At 36.9% G+C, this 19,562-nt stretch overlaps 2 protein-coding genes across 2 annotated transcripts in view; one reads left to right on the plus strand and one right to left on the minus strand.

Moving 5' to 3' along the window:
- Positions 1 to 2,079, minus strand: part of scfd2 (sec1 family domain containing 2) — a 117,333-nt gene extending 115,254 nt beyond the window's left edge. Inside the window, exons 1-2 of the mRNA XM_059512950.1 lie at positions 1,151 to 2,079; positions 708 to 876 (exon numbers count right to left, since the gene is read on the minus strand). Of these exons, the coding sequence (XP_059368933.1) occupies positions 708 to 876; positions 1,151 to 1,964 (983 nt within the window). The 5' untranslated portion in view covers positions 1,965 to 2,079. The remainder of the gene's footprint in view (positions 1 to 707; positions 877 to 1,150) is intronic.
- Positions 2,080 to 2,579: 500 nt separating this feature from the next.
- The window catches only part of fip1l1a (FIP1 like 1a (S. cerevisiae)), a 29,770-nt gene continuing 12,787 nt past the window's right edge, over positions 2,580 to 19,562 (plus strand). Inside the window, exons 1-10 of the mRNA XM_059512951.1 lie at positions 2,580 to 2,843; positions 5,235 to 5,280; positions 6,838 to 6,883; positions 6,993 to 7,066; positions 7,223 to 7,272; positions 10,031 to 10,123; positions 10,239 to 10,366; positions 11,105 to 11,148; positions 15,447 to 15,546; positions 15,630 to 15,747. Coding sequence (XP_059368934.1) covers positions 2,786 to 2,843; positions 5,235 to 5,280; positions 6,838 to 6,883; positions 6,993 to 7,066; positions 7,223 to 7,272; positions 10,031 to 10,123; positions 10,239 to 10,366; positions 11,105 to 11,148; positions 15,447 to 15,546; positions 15,630 to 15,747 — 757 coding nt within the window. The 5' untranslated portion in view covers positions 2,580 to 2,785. The remainder of the gene's footprint in view (positions 2,844 to 5,234; positions 5,281 to 6,837; positions 6,884 to 6,992; positions 7,067 to 7,222; positions 7,273 to 10,030; positions 10,124 to 10,238; positions 10,367 to 11,104; positions 11,149 to 15,446; positions 15,547 to 15,629; positions 15,748 to 19,562) is intronic.

Here is a 19,562-nt window from a genome sequence, read left to right on the forward strand (position 1 = left end):
TAAAGAAAACACATTTTTACTCAAATTAATCAAAATGGATTTATAGCATTTTAGAACCAAACTCTTCATACATACACACACACATACATATACATATATATATATATATATATATATATATATATATATATATATATATATATATATATATATATGTGTGTGTATATATAGATTTTTTAAAAGACTGTTTAAATCATGTATGACTCTGTAGAATAAATTATTTAAAAGTCAATGAGACAAAATACATTTCAGTGTGTGGACAAAAAAAAAAAAAACTTTTTCAAATATCTGTCTTTGTGTACATAGATTTGGAGTGACATGAGGTTGACATTTTCAATTTTTGGTTTAACTATCCCAAAACAATAACAAAGTACAAAGCAATTCAGTTCCAAAATCAAACCCTAGATCTAAACCTAAATGTTTGTTAAATTAGTTAATACTACAACCATCCCATCTTAAAGGTGTGATCAGTTTTAAAACATGTCAAAAAAAATTAAATACTGAAAATTCAAATAATGTGTAGCTTTAAAAACAGTAATGGAGTTGTAATTCCACCACGGTGTGAACATGATCTCATCGCATATTCATCATCTGGCCTTTACAATAGTGCTTTTGGGCCTTTTCTGAACCGACTTTAGTTTTTTGAGCTAAATAATTTACCTAATGATACAAAGTTTGAATGCCATAACAAGTGTAAATGCTCTTACTGGTTCTGTGCCAAGCAGCCTGGTGCCAAGATGTCCTTGGTCTCAGTTGTCTGCTTCAGGTGTGTGAGCTCCAGCATGTCCACCTGAATGTCAGTCACATGACCTGGCAACTGTGGCAACACTGATAGGATTTTCTCAACCAGACTGTCCCCATGGTGGCCAACAGCTCCTATAGATTAGGCAAAAGAGAAACAGAGGAAAAAGTAAATAGCTTTTGAAAGGACATAAAAAGTTATACTGAGTTATATGCTCACATGATGTGAGATATTAAGATAACACACCACAGATTTCACCATATTTTCCTAGTTGTTTAATCCAGTACAGACGATCGCTTAACACAAAAATTGACCAATGCATGAAAAAAAAAGTGATATATACATTTAGCCTGTATTGTCTTGACTTAAGTACTAATGATTGAATATAATATAGTATTTAGACCACACCTGCAAGATCAAGAGTTCTGTCAATAAACACTATTGATGCTTTATTGGGGGCTGACTTCCTCCTGTTTTTGGCCTGTGGATGACTGGCCAGCTCCCCTGCGATCAGACGGCTCATCGGACCCACAGAAAAACTCTCCTCACGGGTACCGATGAACTCAAACAGGGTGTTGAGGGTTGATGCGAGGGATTTAATCTGAATCTGCAACTCAGGTGGGAGAGAGTGCATATCCACATCCATCAGACTCCCAAATCGTTTTTTCTCTGGCCTCTTCTTATTGATGGCCTCAAGGTCAACTTCCAATAAAGGGAAAAGTTCAGAGAAAGCAGGCAAAAGGTGGAGCTGTTGTGTCAGAGGGGCAAAGACCACAGGAGCATGCATGACCTCAGCAGTATAGTTCATATCACCCATCCACTCACACAGTTTCTCTTCAAACTGCTCAAACACTGGTTTCCCCTCCAGATCAGTAGTCACATTATTCGCAAGCAGGTGAATGGAGTGAGGAACAGTTGTGAAAACCACGCAGTACTGGAAGTGACTAAGGGAAATGATGTCTTTGATAATGTCTGCCGTTCTACCTTTCAGCACGGTGCTGACCACAAACACAGCTTTGGGTTCATTCTGTCCGCCTGCTTCAAAGCTTGAGAACTGTTTGATGTTTCGAGCTCCAGCCTCAAACAGAAGCGCAGCTCCTCCGTTCCAGTGCAGACTCTCCGAGCACCGATCATCCATGAAAACAACAGCCTTTTTTACCTTTGACAGCACCTTTTCCCACGTCTGACCGGGAAAAGATATGACTCCATCCGTGGGCAACATGTTTCCGCGAATGCTGTGGTTTTAAATTGAGACGAACAATAGCAACAGGAGAACTTTCAAACAGGACACCTTTCAAAACAAGCCCATGTGAGTCTCTCGAAGGTGACGTGGCGCAGAAGCGTCGCGATAATTATGCGTCATAGTATAACTATCGGCTGGGAGGTATTGAAAAGTAGAGTACTGTATAATATATATAATTATTTATCCACTCTTGTACCCATTTTACAATAAAACAGGCCACTTTGAATTATTTAACAGCAACATAAAAAGCGAAGCAAACATCCGTTGATTTGCTACACACAACGTGGGCTATTTGCTTTTCAAGATGCTGATATATATATATATTATATATGTATATATATATATTTTCCTTTTTTAATAAATATTCTTATGTTTGTCTTATACATATTCTTATGTCTGTATGATTTTATATAAATGACGTTTTAATAAATGACATGGTTGTCTTTGAATTTTGTTCATTGTTAAAAATTTAAGAAAATTAAGAGTCAATTAAACTACTTTTCTGTGAGAAAAAGAGAGAGAAAGAAATAAAGAAAAAAGAAATGTGTTCAAATGTGGGTATTGATGTGTTGATGTTGAACTTCCTGCGTGTCTCACACACGTGCGCGTGCAGTGAGATGTGTCTCTTTGGTAACGTGCACCTGCTACAACAGCACGCGGCGTGTCACTGTGACAGCTGTGACGGTAAACCTTAAAACTATTATCACACTACCCAAAGTTACTTTGTCGAACTCGGTGAATCACTGAGTTAGACTGAGCCTCTGATCAGAAAGCAAAAGTGCAAAAGCCCGGAGGTGATCATGTCCACGAGAGAGGTAGAGAAAACAGCTGATGACGAGACGGACTGGCTTTATGGAGGTGAGAAATAAACGCACTGATGATCCGACTTTAAAACTGTCTGAAGTGATTCAGCAAGGCAAATCAAGCTTCCTCGCGAGATGAATAAGCACCAACATGTACCAAAACCAAAAGCATACGTTTCGAAGCAGGGGTCTGATCATCTGACCCTGAGTTTATTACATCAGAGACCGTTATTTATCCAGCTGCACGCGTTTCATAACATTTACTTTTAAATCAACACTTACAGAGAACATATGGTATGAATACATTTACAAACACCTAACATAACGTAGGTGCTGCTGCATTAAAAATAGCTGCTCAAAGTTGGGCAGGTTTTAATAATAATAATAATAGCTTAAAAATAATAACAGCTTTTAATCCAGTAATAACATTAAAACATATTCAGGATCAGGATATTGTTTTTTATTATTATTTTCACAGTACCAAATATGAGAGAGGACATGATGAATCTGAGAAAATAAAAATCAATGTAAAACTATAAGGTAGAGTTAACATTTTGAATATTGCAGCATTTATATATTGCAGCATTTTAGATTATGTAATTTATTCACCCATCTGACCAATTATACCAAATATTTAAAAATAAATCTGATTTTAATTTTTTTGAGTGAAATCTATGAGAACAATGAGAACATTACTGTAGTGTTATGATAAAAAAAAAATAAGATGTAGTTTTTTAATCATGGGAGGCAAATATATATATTGAAACATAATACAATGATGATTGATAGAGATAGACAAATAAATGTTCCACAAAAACCTGATGCATCATATTCAATACTCCCATTGTATTGTGATTTTTCTTAAACAACAAAGTTTAAATTTCTATCCAGTTTTCATTCTGAAATATTACAAACAAAAAGTATATATTATTTCATTTACTTCCTAAAATTGACACACACACACACACCATGACCTGAAAGTGGACATTTTTAGCATTACTCTTTTAAACAAAAAAGGTAGAAACCACCAGATGACAGAAAGCTTATGATCATGTCGATAATTTAGATTCCTTACTAATTTACATGTCAAATATAATAAGAGTAGTTCAGTGGTTCCCAACCTTTTTCAACTCGCGGCCCACACAGCCAAACATATATGTTTGCGCGGCCCACTGCAAAAAAAATAAATAAATAACTGACCCCGCTATTGTTGGGTTAATAACTTAGTACTCAGAAGCTAGATTGTTAACTGTATTTATTGAATGAACTAGGGCTGTGCAATATGGACAAAAAAAAAAAACATATCGCGATTTCTTTGATCAATTTTGCTATTTCGATTTTAATCACAATTTTTACGCACACATATATGCTTTACAGTCATAAATGCATTCAGGATGAATTTTAAACATATTTTCAAAAGAAAACCAATTAGAGCTTTATCAAAAAGTTGTAACGTCTCTAGAACCGACATAAGTCAAAATAATCACTATAGTAAAGGTGTAACAACATTTATAGACTTATGGCAAAAAAATACAGCTCTCCGCTCGCACACAGATTTCCTTCTGCTCTGCCACAAAACCAGACGTGATTGCTCAGATACACGCTGCTCTTAAAACGTGGATGCGCACTTAAAACGTGTCTCCTCTCACTTAAACTGCGTCCTGTGCACTCACAACTCTCTCTATGCTCATGTGCTAGATATGAATTATTTTCACACATTTTTATTTCTAGCCTTTTACCGCGTGCAGTGTGAACACTCTAATCCGTCAACATGGGCTGGGAAAAAAGACGCATCACAGACAGTGTGCGAACCTGGAGTTAGGCATATGCCCAGTCTGTTCTGTTCTCGCGCTAGGCGCTGCATTCTGATTGGATCGGATAGCATAATGTGAGAGGTCAGGGCCACGGAAAATCATGCTATAAAGCGATTTAGAAATCGCTCAGGCTCAAATCGTTATTTTATGACGATTTCTATTAATCGCACAGTCCTAGAATGAACTGGCAATGCACAGAAAATAACTCGGACTGGCACCGCTCAGCAAAATGGGAAAAGAGCTCGGCAGTGGGTAGACATGTTGATAGCATTTATGCATGTTTGAATTTGTGGTGCTGTAGCATATGCAGCAAAAATATCTAAGATAAATTGGCAGTTTATTCTTAAACCAATCAGCAAGCTCGAATAGTGGAAGTATATTTACAGTTTAATATTTATTTTTTGTTATTTAATTATATATATATGAAATATATTATTATTTATTTTATTAGTAATTGGTGGCCCACCTGCAATACCATCGCGACCCACAGGTTGAAAACCACTGGAGTAGTTAATTACAGACGAGTAAATATTTATGGGGTTAAAAAAACTATAGCAATAACTACGTATAAACTTCTTAATCTGTCTGTTTCACATATCTTGTGCTAATCTCTACTTCTTTATTATAAATAGATGACAATTTTGATGAAGATGAGACAACAGAAAAGGAAGTGTTCAGGTGAGTGTGCCCAAGAAACTATCTTCAGCAGTTTATAAGTTTCTAATGAGAAAGTTGATCGAGTAGAACTTGGAAAATCGTTTTAAAACATTTTTTTTTATGTATTATTCTTTATGAATAGATGTTTATGCAAACTTTTTTAGACTGGACAGTTCACAACTGCATGGAAAAGGCAGAAATATAGAGTAAAAACTGGTGCAAAGACCATTGGATTAATTGTTGAAGTATTTTGTTGACATCTTATATAGCTTTAATCATCTAGTTGATTTATTAATCTTCTCCAAAATGTCTGTATGCCTTTTTTTAAGCATTATGAAACAGCTTTTCCTCGTATTTGATTTCATTTGCATTTACAAATGTGCTCCATCAGCATTTACTGTTAATACATGTCCCTAACACAAACACACACACATTAACATTTAAACACTCTGCCGTTTGGGGATTTTCTGCTCCTGGCAATGTCAGTAGCTTTCCAGGTCACTTTAGCCCTTGCCTCTTTTGCATTTGAAATGAGAGTTTACAAGACCTAATCGTGTGCCTACTCAGAACTAGAGAGACTGACACATTTATTTCCTGTTAGGGCAAGTAGCATTATACAAATGAAGCGTGTACATTTAATGCCCTTTCACCGCTTAGTAATGACCAAGCATGCACATTAGCGGTATGTGAAACGTATTTGCCGATACACCTCTTTTCAAAAATGCTCCGGAAGCGGATCGAGCCATGCGTGTCTGATGAAACTCTTTGGACGCTTGTTAAATTCAGCATTGGAGTAGGAATGAGAACCATTGTTTAATTCCTCTGCTTCCCAGCATTACGTAGAGACTTGTTAGCTGTTTCTTGGAGTTGACACAGCGTTTTATAATCGGTTGGATTGCTTCACCTTCATTAGAGTCGGGGCAAAACTCAAACCCAAGCGAGAATTTTCCCTCACGTTGCATTGGCCTTAAATAAGCCTGATGAGGCCACAGTGATATAGGCCGCACTTAAACTAATGTAGGCCTGCAGCTAAAGATGTGCTTGTAAATTGATCCTCCTCATTGCCCATATTTGCTGAGTTTAAAAGCCTTTTTATTGTTCTGTAGCATCAATTAGTGCATGTGATTAAATCAGACAGGAACTCATCCAAAGGAAAATGAAGTTTCTTCTGCAGAGCACATACCTGATCTCAGCTGACACTTTAATTAAGAGTGTGTTAAGTATTTAGTATTTTAAAATTTTTAATACACTTATTAGAAATTATTATTTAATATTCTGTGTATGTATATATGTAATATCAAAATTCATTTATCAAAAAATCATGTTTTTATTTGGTCGTAATACAATCGTAGTATTCTGCAGTAACTGATTTGATGAAATATGGCCCTAAAAATGTTTAAATTAATAATAAATAAAAAATAATGTATTATTTTGCTTTAAACCACTTTTTATGTATACATCTTATTCCTCAACTGTCATTTAGTTAAATCCATTCCATATCTTTTTTTTTGTGATCATTCAATACATGCACTATTGTATAATCTAACTGGATAAACATATACTTTATCTAACCTGCAGTGCTCTGATTGGTGATGTGGAAGACATGAATGGACTCAATTACCAGGTGCTCGTTTTAGCAAAACATATTTTAGACTTAATTATATCACTTTGCCATGGTAATGTAGTGCATATTCATTTAACAAACAGTTGTTTCTTGCTATTCCCCCTCAAAGCAAAGTGAATCAGACAGTGATGATGATGTCTTTGTGACCATCGGTGACATTAAAACAGGCGGATCTCAGGACTCGTGAGTAATTCAGTCAGAATTTTGGACAGTTTTATTTATATATGTCATTGTGTCAAGTCTTTTCATGTCATACAGAGATACTGATCACATCTTTAAAGGTTTCTGGGTCTAATAAATTGTTATAATGATTCGATCTGTTTGTGGTTTGCTCTGTAGGTCATTTGGTTCCAGTTCCATCGGTCTGAACATAAACACCTCTGTATCAGGTAATAAAAATGTTCAGTAATTTGAATAACTAAATATTTTTAAATATTAGCTCATTTTAATTACCATACGCCTGGAAATTCTTTGTGCATTCCCGGCGCTGCATTATTTATTAGGACCCGAGCACCGGTGATGCAAGGACCCTGTTGGAATTGTCCTGTTTCTTCTTCTTCTCTCAATCGAATCGCATTTTTTTAGGGCCTAAATACATAATGCTCAAAAACTCATGAAACTTTTCACATGTGCCTGAAAATTGCATTTTCTCAGCAAGTTTTCTGCCGTTTTTGCCATTTTCAGGCATTGTAGGTTAAAGGGGTCATATGATATGATTTAAATTTTTCCTTTCTCTTTGGAGTATTACAAGCTTTTGGTGCATAAAGAAGATCTGTAAAGTTGCAAAGACTTAAGTCTCAAATCCAAAGAGGTGTTCTTTATAAAAGTTAAGACTCGTCCACACCCCCCAAAACATCTCGTTCTAACACGCACCCACATCTCTACATCACTATGTGGGAAGATATGCATAATGCCACCCAAATGTTCACGCAAAGAAAGAAGACGTACCTTTTATTCTCTCTGTTGCCGCCGGCGCATTGTCGTGGAGTCGCTGTGTCTTTCCTTGTGAAAGCGAAACTACTTTGTTTGGCCTTTCAAAAGAGGACAAGACAAGAAATCAGTTGAGTTGAATTTCAACACTGTTCCAGAACAGTCCAACCCAAATATTCAGATGTGTGCAGTGCATTTTATGGAGGATGAATCATTTACTGTTTCCTGAACCAGTAGCCTGCAATGCGTCTGTGGCACAAAGGCTGTTTCTACAAAGTTGGGCAGTTCATACTTTGCAAGGACAGTCTCGTGCATCGGACTCATAGCCTGTAAGTACATATTTTATATTTAAATAATTTGCCAATGATATTTCAAACGTGAGTTTGTTGTTATTTGTTTCTCAGATCACAAATGCAGACATGGTTTTATGTTCACGCAGCGCGATATGCAACGCAACGCTAAAAAAGACAATATAAGTTATTAAAATCAGTAATTATGTCCCCACTGGATGCAACAAATGCATCATTTGTAATGGGCTTTATTGCTTTTGTCTCATCTAGTGATGTCCGGATAGCGAACAAATCTTTCTATTTAACCGGATCTTCTTAGTGACCCAGTCGAACCAGTTCACCAAATCGAACTTTGAAACGGTTCTTGCCTCCAGTTTGCACTAATTCACAAATTACTTAAGTTATTTGTTTATAAACGTGCCTTACACACTCTCTGACACGAAATAAACCAATATCCCAAGTTATTCAGTTAACAGTACATTGATTGAACTGCTAAAGGAGAACTGATGATGGGATGTGCACGAGCAGAGCAGCTGGATTGAGTCTCATGTTGCTGGGAGATGGCATCACAGTATGTTAAGGGGCAGAACATTTTCGTCACATGCTTGAGGCATTTTGCCAATCACAACGCACTGGATAGTTGGCCAATCAGAGCACACCTCGCTTTTTCAGAACGATGATCCTTGTAAAATCAAGGCAGACGGCAGGGGCATAGAGGAGAAACAATAGTGTACATTATATGGAAAGCAATGTGTTTTTTGAAACTTAAACTGCATAAACACATTGCATTACACCAAATACACAAAATAAGGTTCTTTTTAGCAGCATCATATGACCTCTTTAAACAAACTCCTCCTAGAGATGTAAACAGATCAACACCAAATTTGGTCAGTGTAATCTAAAGCCCTTTGTGATGTTAAATTGCAATGATTTTGAGTTTTCATTTAAGTTGTTTCAACTTGTCGGCCTGACAAACTTCAATGTTTCGCCATGAAATAGAAAGTTGTTGTAACTCAGCCATACAATGTTCGATCTGCCCCAAACTTCACATGTTCGATTAGAGTCCTGGCCTGAACGCAACTAAAGGCCAATATTCTGTTATAATCATAGCACCCCACTGCTGGCAACCGGACATTTTGAACAAACCATGTTCAATGTGCATCAAACTTCATAAGTTTGATCAAAGTCTTAGCTTGAAGACATCTGCATGCCAATGTCCATTTATAGTCATAGCGCCACCAGCTGGCAGCAGGAAGTTTGACACACATAAATGACTTTGACAAATTCCTCGTATATTTACCACTTTAAATACATGTTTCTCATCGTTCACTGTTTTCCTAAAGCCACTGGGTGGTGGTGAGCCCGGGTGCGAGGGCCCTTTCAACACAATTATTGCGGCTTTAATTTATTATTAAAAATATGACCCACAAAAAGTAATATCATTTGACTTTTTCTACAGCATGGTGACCAAAATGTATATAGTCAAAATTTTCAGTTTTTGCAAATGTTGTAGTATTGTCATGCTGAACTCTTCCACCATTACCAAAGTTAAATTATCAAAAAACTAAATTATTCAATAATTATTCAATAATAAATTATTGATAACACCTCCTAATCACACCTTCTGTTAGATTGCACATAAACACCATAAGTGTCATTCCACAATTAAAATGAATTACAATTATTATTAAAACTTATAGACATTTCAATTAAAAAACTTTAAATATTTCCAGAATATTTATAATAAAATATGTATCCTATATTTTATGTTTCTTAAATTACCACCATGCACTCATGAAGAAAGTTTAAATTTAAGCCTGACTGAACTGTGCTGCTGAGAATCCCTTTAGGACATTTCTCTGGGTTTGGTTTGGTTTGATCTGTGTGTGGGAATCTAGCCTCTAAAGTCTTATCTTCTGTGAGTCAGGCTCCAAGTCCAGAGGGCTGGGTCTGGATGCTGAAGGCAATGTCTTGCAGGTGGATGTGGAGTCATTTGATGAGAAGCCATGGAGGAAGCCAGGTGCAGTTGATTGCATTAAGATGTGTGAAGTGTGTGTGTGTTAGTCTACCTCAGATTCAAATGTACCGTTTTCTCTAGTACACACTCTAACAGCATGCGTTGTGTATAAACGCAGGTGCGGATCTGTCTGACTACTTTAACTATGGTTTTAATGAGGACACCTGGAAGACATACTGTGACAAACAGAGACGACTGCGGATTAGCCTAGAGTTCCTGAGCCTGGGGTCGTCAAGCAAAATAATGGTATATTTAGCATAACTAAAATATGCCCTTACTTCTATAATGATGCTTCATGCTAAGATGTTGATAATGAGCTGTGACAGGGCCTTTACTCTGGTTTCAGAGTTGCTAGCTCTGTTCCAAAGCCCAGGAAGTTATCTAGCTGCCTTCATAGACATGCTGTCTAACATTCTTGAAGCCACATAACCATTGCAAAAAGTAAAAGTTTTATTATAGTTAAAGTCTAGTAACCATGGCTTTTAGCGTATTAATTATCATTTGTATAACCACAATTAAACTACAAATCCAAAACCATGTATTAAAAAAAGTAATTAATTCCAACAAATTTCATCAATACAGACAGTGCATCCAATGTTTCCGCCATGTTTTCTTACTGACTCATAATTACAACAAATTTGAAGTGGGGTTCATGTGCACTCAACTTGAAATATAATGTTTTATGTTATTTTATTTTGTGAACATTTCTTTTACTTCATCTGCCAGATTGCAGTGCATTCTGGAACTGCCTTCACCACATGTGTAACTGTGCCTTAGAATTTGGCTAAAACAGTACATCCTAGGAGGAGACAATTTACTGGATCCTTAACTTTTGGAACAACTTTTAATCTGGAAGTGCCTATGGCGACTTAAAATGCTGTTTCTTTACGCAGCTCATGAGGTTTTGGAAAGACCTGTGTAAGTAGAATGAGTGTGTAAACATGTAAAAGTGTAATTTCTCTTTCTCTCTCTCTCTTTCTCCAGGTTCATCAGAATTCTAGTAGTGATCTTTCAGAACACTCATCCAGGTACATCAATTCTTTTTTTAGACACATCAGTATGAACTAGGGCTGCTCCGATCAGGATCGGCTGATCGTTATGCACATCTCATCAGTAAAGACGGTTCTCTAATCAGTGGTAAATTCCATCAGGTGCGTGATTTCACATAGAGCAGCTGTTACTACACGGAGCCATTGTTAACTGAGAAGATGCGCAAATCCACGTTCATTTTCAGTGTTTATTTGCGCATTTTCTCAGTTAACAACGGCTCTGTGTAGTAAACGCTGCTCTATGTGAAATCACGCACCTGATGGAATTTACCACTGATCAGAGAACCGGCTTTACTGACGAGATGCGCCAACCAACCTATTCACACACATTACAGTCATGGCCAAAAGTTTTGAAAATTACATAAATATTGGAAATTGGAAAAGTTTTTATAATAGCAATTTGCATATACTCCAGAATGTTATGAAGAGTGATCAGATGAATTGCATAGTCCTTCTTTGCCATGAAAATTAACTTAATCCCAAAAAAACCTTTCCACTGCATTTCATTGCTGTCATTAAACGACCTGCTGAGATCATTTCAGTAATCGTCTTGTTAACTCAGGTGAGAATGTTGACGAGCACAAGGCTGGAGATCATTATGTCAGGTTGATTGGGTTAGAATGGCAGACTTGACATGTTAAAAGGAGGATGATGCTTGAAATCATTGTTCTTCCATTGTTAACCATGGTGACCTGCAAAGAAACGCGTGCAGCCATCATTGCGTTGCATAAAAATGGCTTCACAGGCAAGGATATTGTGGCTACTAAGATTGCACCTAAATCAACAATTTATAGGATCATCAAGAACTTCAAGGAAAGAGGTTCAATTCTTGTAAAGAAGGCTTCAGGGCATCCAAGAAAGTCCAGCAAGCGTCAGGATCGTCTCCTAAAGAGGATTCAGCTCCGGGATTGGAGTGCCACCAGTGCAGAGCTTGCTCAGGAATGGCAGCAGGCAGGTGTGAGCGCATCTGCACGCACAGTGAGGCGAAGACTTTTGGAAGATGGCCTGGTGTCAAGAAGGGCAGCAAAGAAGCCCCTTCTCTCCAAAAAAAACATCAGGGACAGATTGATCTTCTGCAGAAAGTATAGTGAATGGACTGCTGAGGACTGGGGCAAAGTCATATTCTCCGATGAAGCCCCTTTACGATTGTTTGGGGCATCTGGAAAAAGGCTTGTCCGGAGAAGAAAAGGTGAGCGCTACCATCAGTCCTGTGTCATGCCGACAGTAAAGCATCCTGACACCATTCATGTGTGGGGTTGCTTCTCATCCAAGGGAGTGGGCTCGCTCACAATTCTGCCCAAAAACACAGCCATGAATAAAGAATGGTACCAAAACACCCTCCAACAGCAACTTCTTCCAACAATCCAACAACAGTTTGGTGAAGAACAATGCATTTTCCACAACGATGGAGCACCGTGCCATAAGGCAAAAGTGATAACTAAGTGGCTCGGGGACCAGAATGTTGAAATTTTGGGTCCATGGCCTGGAAACTCTCCAGATCTTAATCCCATTGAGAACTTGTGGTCAATCCTCAAGAGGCGGGTGGACAAACAAAAACCCACTAATTCTGACAAACTCCAAGAAGTGATTATGAAAGAATGGGTTGCTATCAGTCAGGATTTGGCCCAGAAGTTGATTGAGAGCATGCCCAGTCGAATTGCAGAGGTCCTGAAAAAGAAGGGCCAACACTGCAAATACTGACTCTTTGCATAAATGTCATGTAATTGTCGATAAAAGCCTTTGAAACGTATGAAGTGCTTGTAATTATATTTCAGTACATCACAGAAACAACTGAAACAAAGATCTAAAAGCAGTTTAGCAGCAAACTTTTTGAAAACTAATATTTATGTAATTCTCAAAACATTTGGCCACGACTGTACATACATTTTACTTCTCGGAACAACATAAGGGAGAAAATATGGCAACAGAATTTTCTTTTTTTTGGTAAACTGTCCCTTTAAAACACTTTAGTTAGCTAACATTTTAATTTAAAGGGTCTTTGGCTTTACTCCTAAAACCATTTAAGAGCTATCTCAGAGTCTTTTAAAGTGTTTTACTAGTAAAGTGAATGCGATCATCTTCCTTCCAAATTCAGTCCATGCACTGATGCATATTATAGGCTATAATTAACCGACTGTAAGCAGTCATTTCAATTGATTCAGTTGATCTTAAAGGTGCACCAATTAAGCATCTTATGTGTTCAGTGAAGGCTATTCAGATTTGCAAAGAATGTGCAAAAAAACTGTATCAACTTTGGATTGGATTGACTATACAATAATTTGTCATTTCTGTTGTTGTTTTCTGTATTTTTGTGCTTAAATCATCTTGTGCAGTTGAACTGTTTGGCGTAAGGGCAGTGTAGCACTCTTAAAGGCCGCTTATTTACTGTGCATGCCAGCCATGTTTCCAGTAACAACATCATTACGTTATAATGGCTTTCTGCTGTTGTCCCAAATGCTCCGTACTCATCCCTATTTATGCCGGTTTTCATTTTTTTTTTTTTCATTTTTTCAACTTGATTTTTATCTGCTCTTGTTTTTTGTTCTCTCCTGAAGAAAACATCCTGACTGTTGAAACCTTCTAATATTTCACTATTACTTTTCTTTGAGACAAAACACAAATACACACACACCATGCTTCAGTCCTGGTGGTCCGGACTGCCTTGCGTGGTCCTGGGAAGGAGTTAGCGGGGGTGATTTTTAATCAGCCGTTCCTTGAACTTCTTCTCAATCAGTTGAAGGTTATGCCTTGCTCAGGGGGACGTGTATGAACCGAAACATTCATGGGTAAAGCAACAGTCCAGCTTCCATTATTACACATAGACGCACAGGAGTCAGTTACTGTATACCCATTTAAACACAGAGCATGATGTGGCATTTTCGGAATCAAACGGGCCTTAAGAAAGATTGTCATTCGATCTTGTTCAGCCCCATTAAAATGCAATGTTTTTGCACAAAAAATCCCCACATGTGTTCACGTGAGTTAATGTGCATTCTCAGGTACAGCTTGACTGCATGCTCCATGAATGGGAGTTAAAGTCAGCATGATTGAATGCTTATCATTGATCTTATTGTGAACGAAAGCACAATCTATGTTTATGTTTTATTTTTAAAACCGTTTAGAAATCTAGTTCAATCTAAACAATTAGTTTAATTGTTCATACAGTGATTGTTTACAATATTGTATTGGACCCCACTAATTGAAACATAAAAAAAGTATGTCGTAGATTTTTTGTTTAAGTGTAAAACATTTTAAATGAGGGAAAATTACTGAATGCACCTTTAAAGGGATAGTACACCATAAAATGAATGATTTACTTACCCTCATGTCTTTCCAAACTGGTACAGGCTTTTCTCTTCTGTGGAACATAAAAGAAGATATTTTACGAATTGTCTGTGTTTTTTTTCAGTCCATGCAATTGCAATCAATGGTATGCAAAAAAGGTTTGATTACAGGCATTCTGAAAATATCTTATTTTTTGTGTGTAAATGATGAATCATTTTAAATGAAGAAATGTGCCTAAAATGTTTACTGCATGATGTACACTGCTAAGATTAAAAATACAGAGAACATGCGATGAGAGCAGACTGCAGAGTCATGGTTGGGGTCTGAATTTTTTATAAAATCATGAGAGGGTAGCACTTAAATCCACTGTCGTGTCTGCTGAATGTAGGCGAAACACCAGAAGTGTGCCAATTTCAGGCTTTTACTTTTGAATGTGTATTTTCCCCTCATAGTTGACTCTGTCCCAGAATTCACCAGCAAGACAGAAATGATAAGAGACTTCTGCAGACAAGCTGGTCATGTTACTAAGACTATGCCTGAATGCTTACTTTTCTTGCAGCATGCATAATGTTTAATGCAATATTTATGCACTCTTTTCTATCTGATTAAATTTTAGTGACTGAAATAGGTTATTGCCTAGTTCATTTGTGCATTACTGAGAGTATTTGTAGCCTTGTTCCAGGGGACTTGAAGATTTATGAATGGTGACGACTACCACACATTCGTGCAAGTGTGTAACTGCTGTGTGTACATGAGCTAAAAATATTGTCGAGCACATCAGAGGAGATTTACCAGATCAGCAGGAAAATAGCATTGACTGAGATTGCATGCGATTGTGTGTGTGCCAACCAAGTGTCCTATAGCGCAAAAAAGAACTAGGATCTTTTGTGTTCGGCTTGCAGTGTGCAGCGCACATTTCATCCTCCTCACTCACACATATGGACTCAACATAATGATCTGACTTTGATTTATGCATGTGGGTGTGAATGCAGGAAGTCGAGTGGTTCGATCAATGTTATCGGAGGACAAGCAGGGACCATCAGTCGAGTGGAAGGCAGAAGACGTCACAGTGCTGATGAAAATAACATCCAGGTGTGTTTTTGCGTGCTTGATGGACAGAGAGTGAATCACTATAAATAGAAGAGCACTGATGTCATATATCTGTGTGATTTCAGGTGGTGTCAGAGCAGTCCTCAGACACAGAGCTATCTTCCCCGAAGCTGTTGCCCTTCTTTCCTCCCAATATCCCACCTCCACCTTTCCCTCCTCCTCCCAATATACCACCACCACCCGGTTTGTGTTGTACACTCATGCACACTCACTTGTGTCAGCAGAAAAGGGACGGGTCTGTGCTGTGTGTGTAGTGACGTAGTAACGTGAATGTTAAGACATTGCAGGTTTTTATATAGCTTGTCCTTGAGCAAAATTTTCACTTCTAATAGTTCCAAAATCGAGCAGAACACATTAGGCATTGACACAGTGAAGCATATTAACCATCTTAATAAATGTACATCAGATTATTCTCAAAATCAGCAGGTTAATCCTCATAATTCTATTAATAAGATTAAATCAAAGTTTTTTGTTATGTTTCTGAATATATTTGCTTAATAAATTATAGTAGAATATGTTTCTGTTCAAAATTTTGGCATTAGTAAAAAAAAAAAAAAGGGGGGGGTAATACTTTTATTCAGCAAGGGTGCATTAAATGTATAAAAATTGACGGTAGAGACATTTATAATGCTACAAAATATTTACATTTGAAATAAAATGCAGTTTTTTTTTACATTGATAAGAAATATTTTTATGCATCAAATTAGCATGATCTGAAGGATCTGGAATAATGACTGCTGAAAATTCTTTTTCATCACAGGAATAAATTGCATTTAAAAAATATACTAAAATAGAAAACAGTTAATTTAATTAATCGCAGTTAATCGCATGCACAATAAAAGTTTTTGTTTACAGAATATATATGTGTGCACTGTGTATATTTATCATGTATATGTAAAGACCCACACATACAGTATATATTGAAAATATTTACATGTATTTACTTAAATATTTGTATATTCATATAATTTATATTATGTATAAAAAATATTTGACATATAAACATAACATATTTTTTTCAATATATATGCGTGTGTATATTTTTATATACATAATATACACAGTACACACACATATTCTGTAAACAAAAACTTTTATTTTGTATGCTATTAATCATGATTAATCATTTGAAAGCACTATTTAATTTGTAATAATATGTAATGAAATATTACTGTTCTTACTGTGTTTTTAATCAAATAAATGCAGCCTTGATTAGCATAAGAGACTTACTTTGATCCATGTGGCTGGACCTTTTTTGACCAGACCAGCACAGGGGAGGTCAAAGGTCATGTTGATATATTTTCATTGCACTGCACTGTACATATGATCATCCGTAGGGAATTTGTGGTTGCTATGACAACATTTATCCAGGATGTGATTGATTCACACCCATGTTGAGCAGCCTGCTGTCTTCTGAGATCCTAACTATCCTAACACATGTCTTATTGGTCTACTTAAAACATTTTGCCTGGTATGGTATAGCAAACAGAACTGAATCTTGCTCCATTGCCCCATGAAGTAGTTTGTTAATTTTTTTTTTTTGTGTGTTAAAATATTGCAAACTAGGGCTGTGATTTAAATGCAGTAAAATGCCCCATGATGCCCCAAAATGCTGTGTGTGCTTCAGGTTCAGGTGCTAAACCAGATGAGCTGCAGCAGCTCTGCGTGTTTTATTTGACAGTGACTAAATATTGAGCATGCATGTGTCTCTGTAGGAGTCTGACAACATATGCGCTTGAGCTGCTGCATCTGTATCCAGGTGTGTGTAATTCTCTCCAGGTTTTTCTCTGCAGCGAAGGCCTGCTGGCTGTCAGTTCGCCTAACTTCCTGCTCAGATGCTGCTCCTCCACACTTTCGACAGGAAGTCTATAGTTGAGCTCTCTTAACTCTTCTACTCTTCTGCTTCAAAGCCCCATCAGAAATCACTTTCTACGGCCCTCTCAGACCTCTCACTGACTTTTTCAGGACCCACTCATTCTTTTTAATACAGTCAAAATATTAAACTTCCTGGTCAGGCCTAGCCTTTGAACTTCAGCTTTTAATCCAAAACGGGGCTATTTTTATTTTTTGTTTTATCGTAAAAGCCCACCTCCCCATCTTTAAGTTATAGGCCTCTCTTTTTCACTCACTCCCCCTGCGGATATCGCTGTCGCGTTACAGCCACGTTGTTCCTTTTGTGTTGTTAATGTGCTGCATGTGGCTAAAAATAGCTCAGGAGCGGGAAGAAAGAAAAAGTGCCTTGCCAGCAGAATCGTGGCACTGGGAATGTGCTGAATGACCCAGCTGTGCTGAAAGAGAGAGCCAGTTGTTAGGAGAGGAATGTTTTGATTAAATGGGGTTATGGGGGAGTGAGAGCTTTTTTCATGCAAATCATGATTTTAATGACAGATTTGTTAGTAGAGGATTTGTATTCTACATTTTTGTACTGCTAGTCTAAATATTTTTGTCCAAAAAGAGTCCATTGATCCACTTTGATTCTTTTAGAGGACATTAATGGTTGTAAACATTCATAAAGTACCTTTACACAATATGTCTTTTCAATGAAAAGGTCCAGTTGCACAAAATATAGAAACCTGAGTTAAAAGAAAATCAAGAAATATGAAAAAAACAAGGAAAAAAAGGGAAAAAGGGCATTCTCTGAACTAAGAATGCACATTACTTTTACAGCGTTTCTTAAAGGGGTCATATGACGTTGCTAAAAAGAACATTATTTTGTCTATTTGGTGTAATGCAATGTGTTTACATGGTTTAAGGTTAAAAAACACACTAATTTCCACATACTGCGAATTATTGTTTTTCCTCTATGCCCTGCCTTTCGATTTTTACAAAGCTCATCGTTCTGAAAAGCACGGTGTGCTCTGATTGGCCAGCTATCATGTGCATTCTGATTGGCAGAATTCCTCAAACGTGTGACAGACATGTTACGCCACTTGTTACGCCACTTACTGTACTAGGTTCAGGAAACTTTTCTTTGTCAAATGCGCTGCACAGTCTCAAATATTTGGGTTGTACTGTTCTGGAACAGTGTTGTTAATACAACTTAACCACTGATTTCTAGTTGTGTCTTCTTTTGGAAGACCAATCAAAGTAGTTTTGTGTGAACATTTGGGCGGTGATATGGAAATCTTCCCACGCAGTGACGTAGACATGTGGGGGCGTGTTTGAATTAGGCATTTTAGAAGGGCGTGGCTGAGATTTCACTTTTATAAAGAATATCTCTTTGGGTTTGAGACTTTAATCTTTGCGAGTTTACGGGTCTTCTGTATGCACAAACAGCTTTTAACACTCCAAAGACAAAGAAAAACATAAAATGGCATCATATAACCCTTTTAATTTAGATTTATGCACTTTAGATTGCACATTATCTGTATTTTGAATGAACATAATATAAAAAAAAAAATTATAATTCTGTGTTTTGGAAAGAAGTCTGTTGTGCTCACCAAGGCTGCGTTTATTTGACCAAAACACTAATATTGTAAAACATTATTGCAATTTGAAATAGATTTTCCATTTTTAAATATTTTAAAATGAATCAAATGTATTATATTTCTATGATGGCAAAGCTGAATTTTTAGCTGTCATTACTTTAGCAGTCACATAATCCTTCAGAAATTCTAATTTGCTGATATTTTAAGAATTTTTTTATATTATCAGTTCTTTACATTACAACATTACAAAAAACAAAAACAAATTTGAACCAAACTTACTCAAAATACACATTGACATTTATATGGCATAGAAACAGTGTTTAGAGCATCTGTTTATGTGCACCAGAGGCAGATTTGTGATCTTATTGAACTATTTTAGAGCTTGCAAGCAGCAGATCTCTGACATAAATTAGCGTAGCATCCACAGGCAGACTGAAAAAAAGAGTAGTTTAGGGCATAGTTCACAAAGTACATACTTTCTTAGAAGACTCTGAAGTTTCAAGGACAACACAGATGATTTGCGAGGCTCTGTGTGAGTGGATGCATGCGTTGGAGGGGACGCTGCATTTC

The sequence above is a fragment of the Carassius carassius genome, chromosome 27, assembly GCF_963082965.1.
Source record: "Carassius carassius chromosome 27, fCarCar2.1, whole genome shotgun sequence".
Lineage (NCBI taxonomy): Eukaryota > Metazoa > Chordata > Actinopteri > Cypriniformes > Cyprinidae > Carassius > Carassius carassius.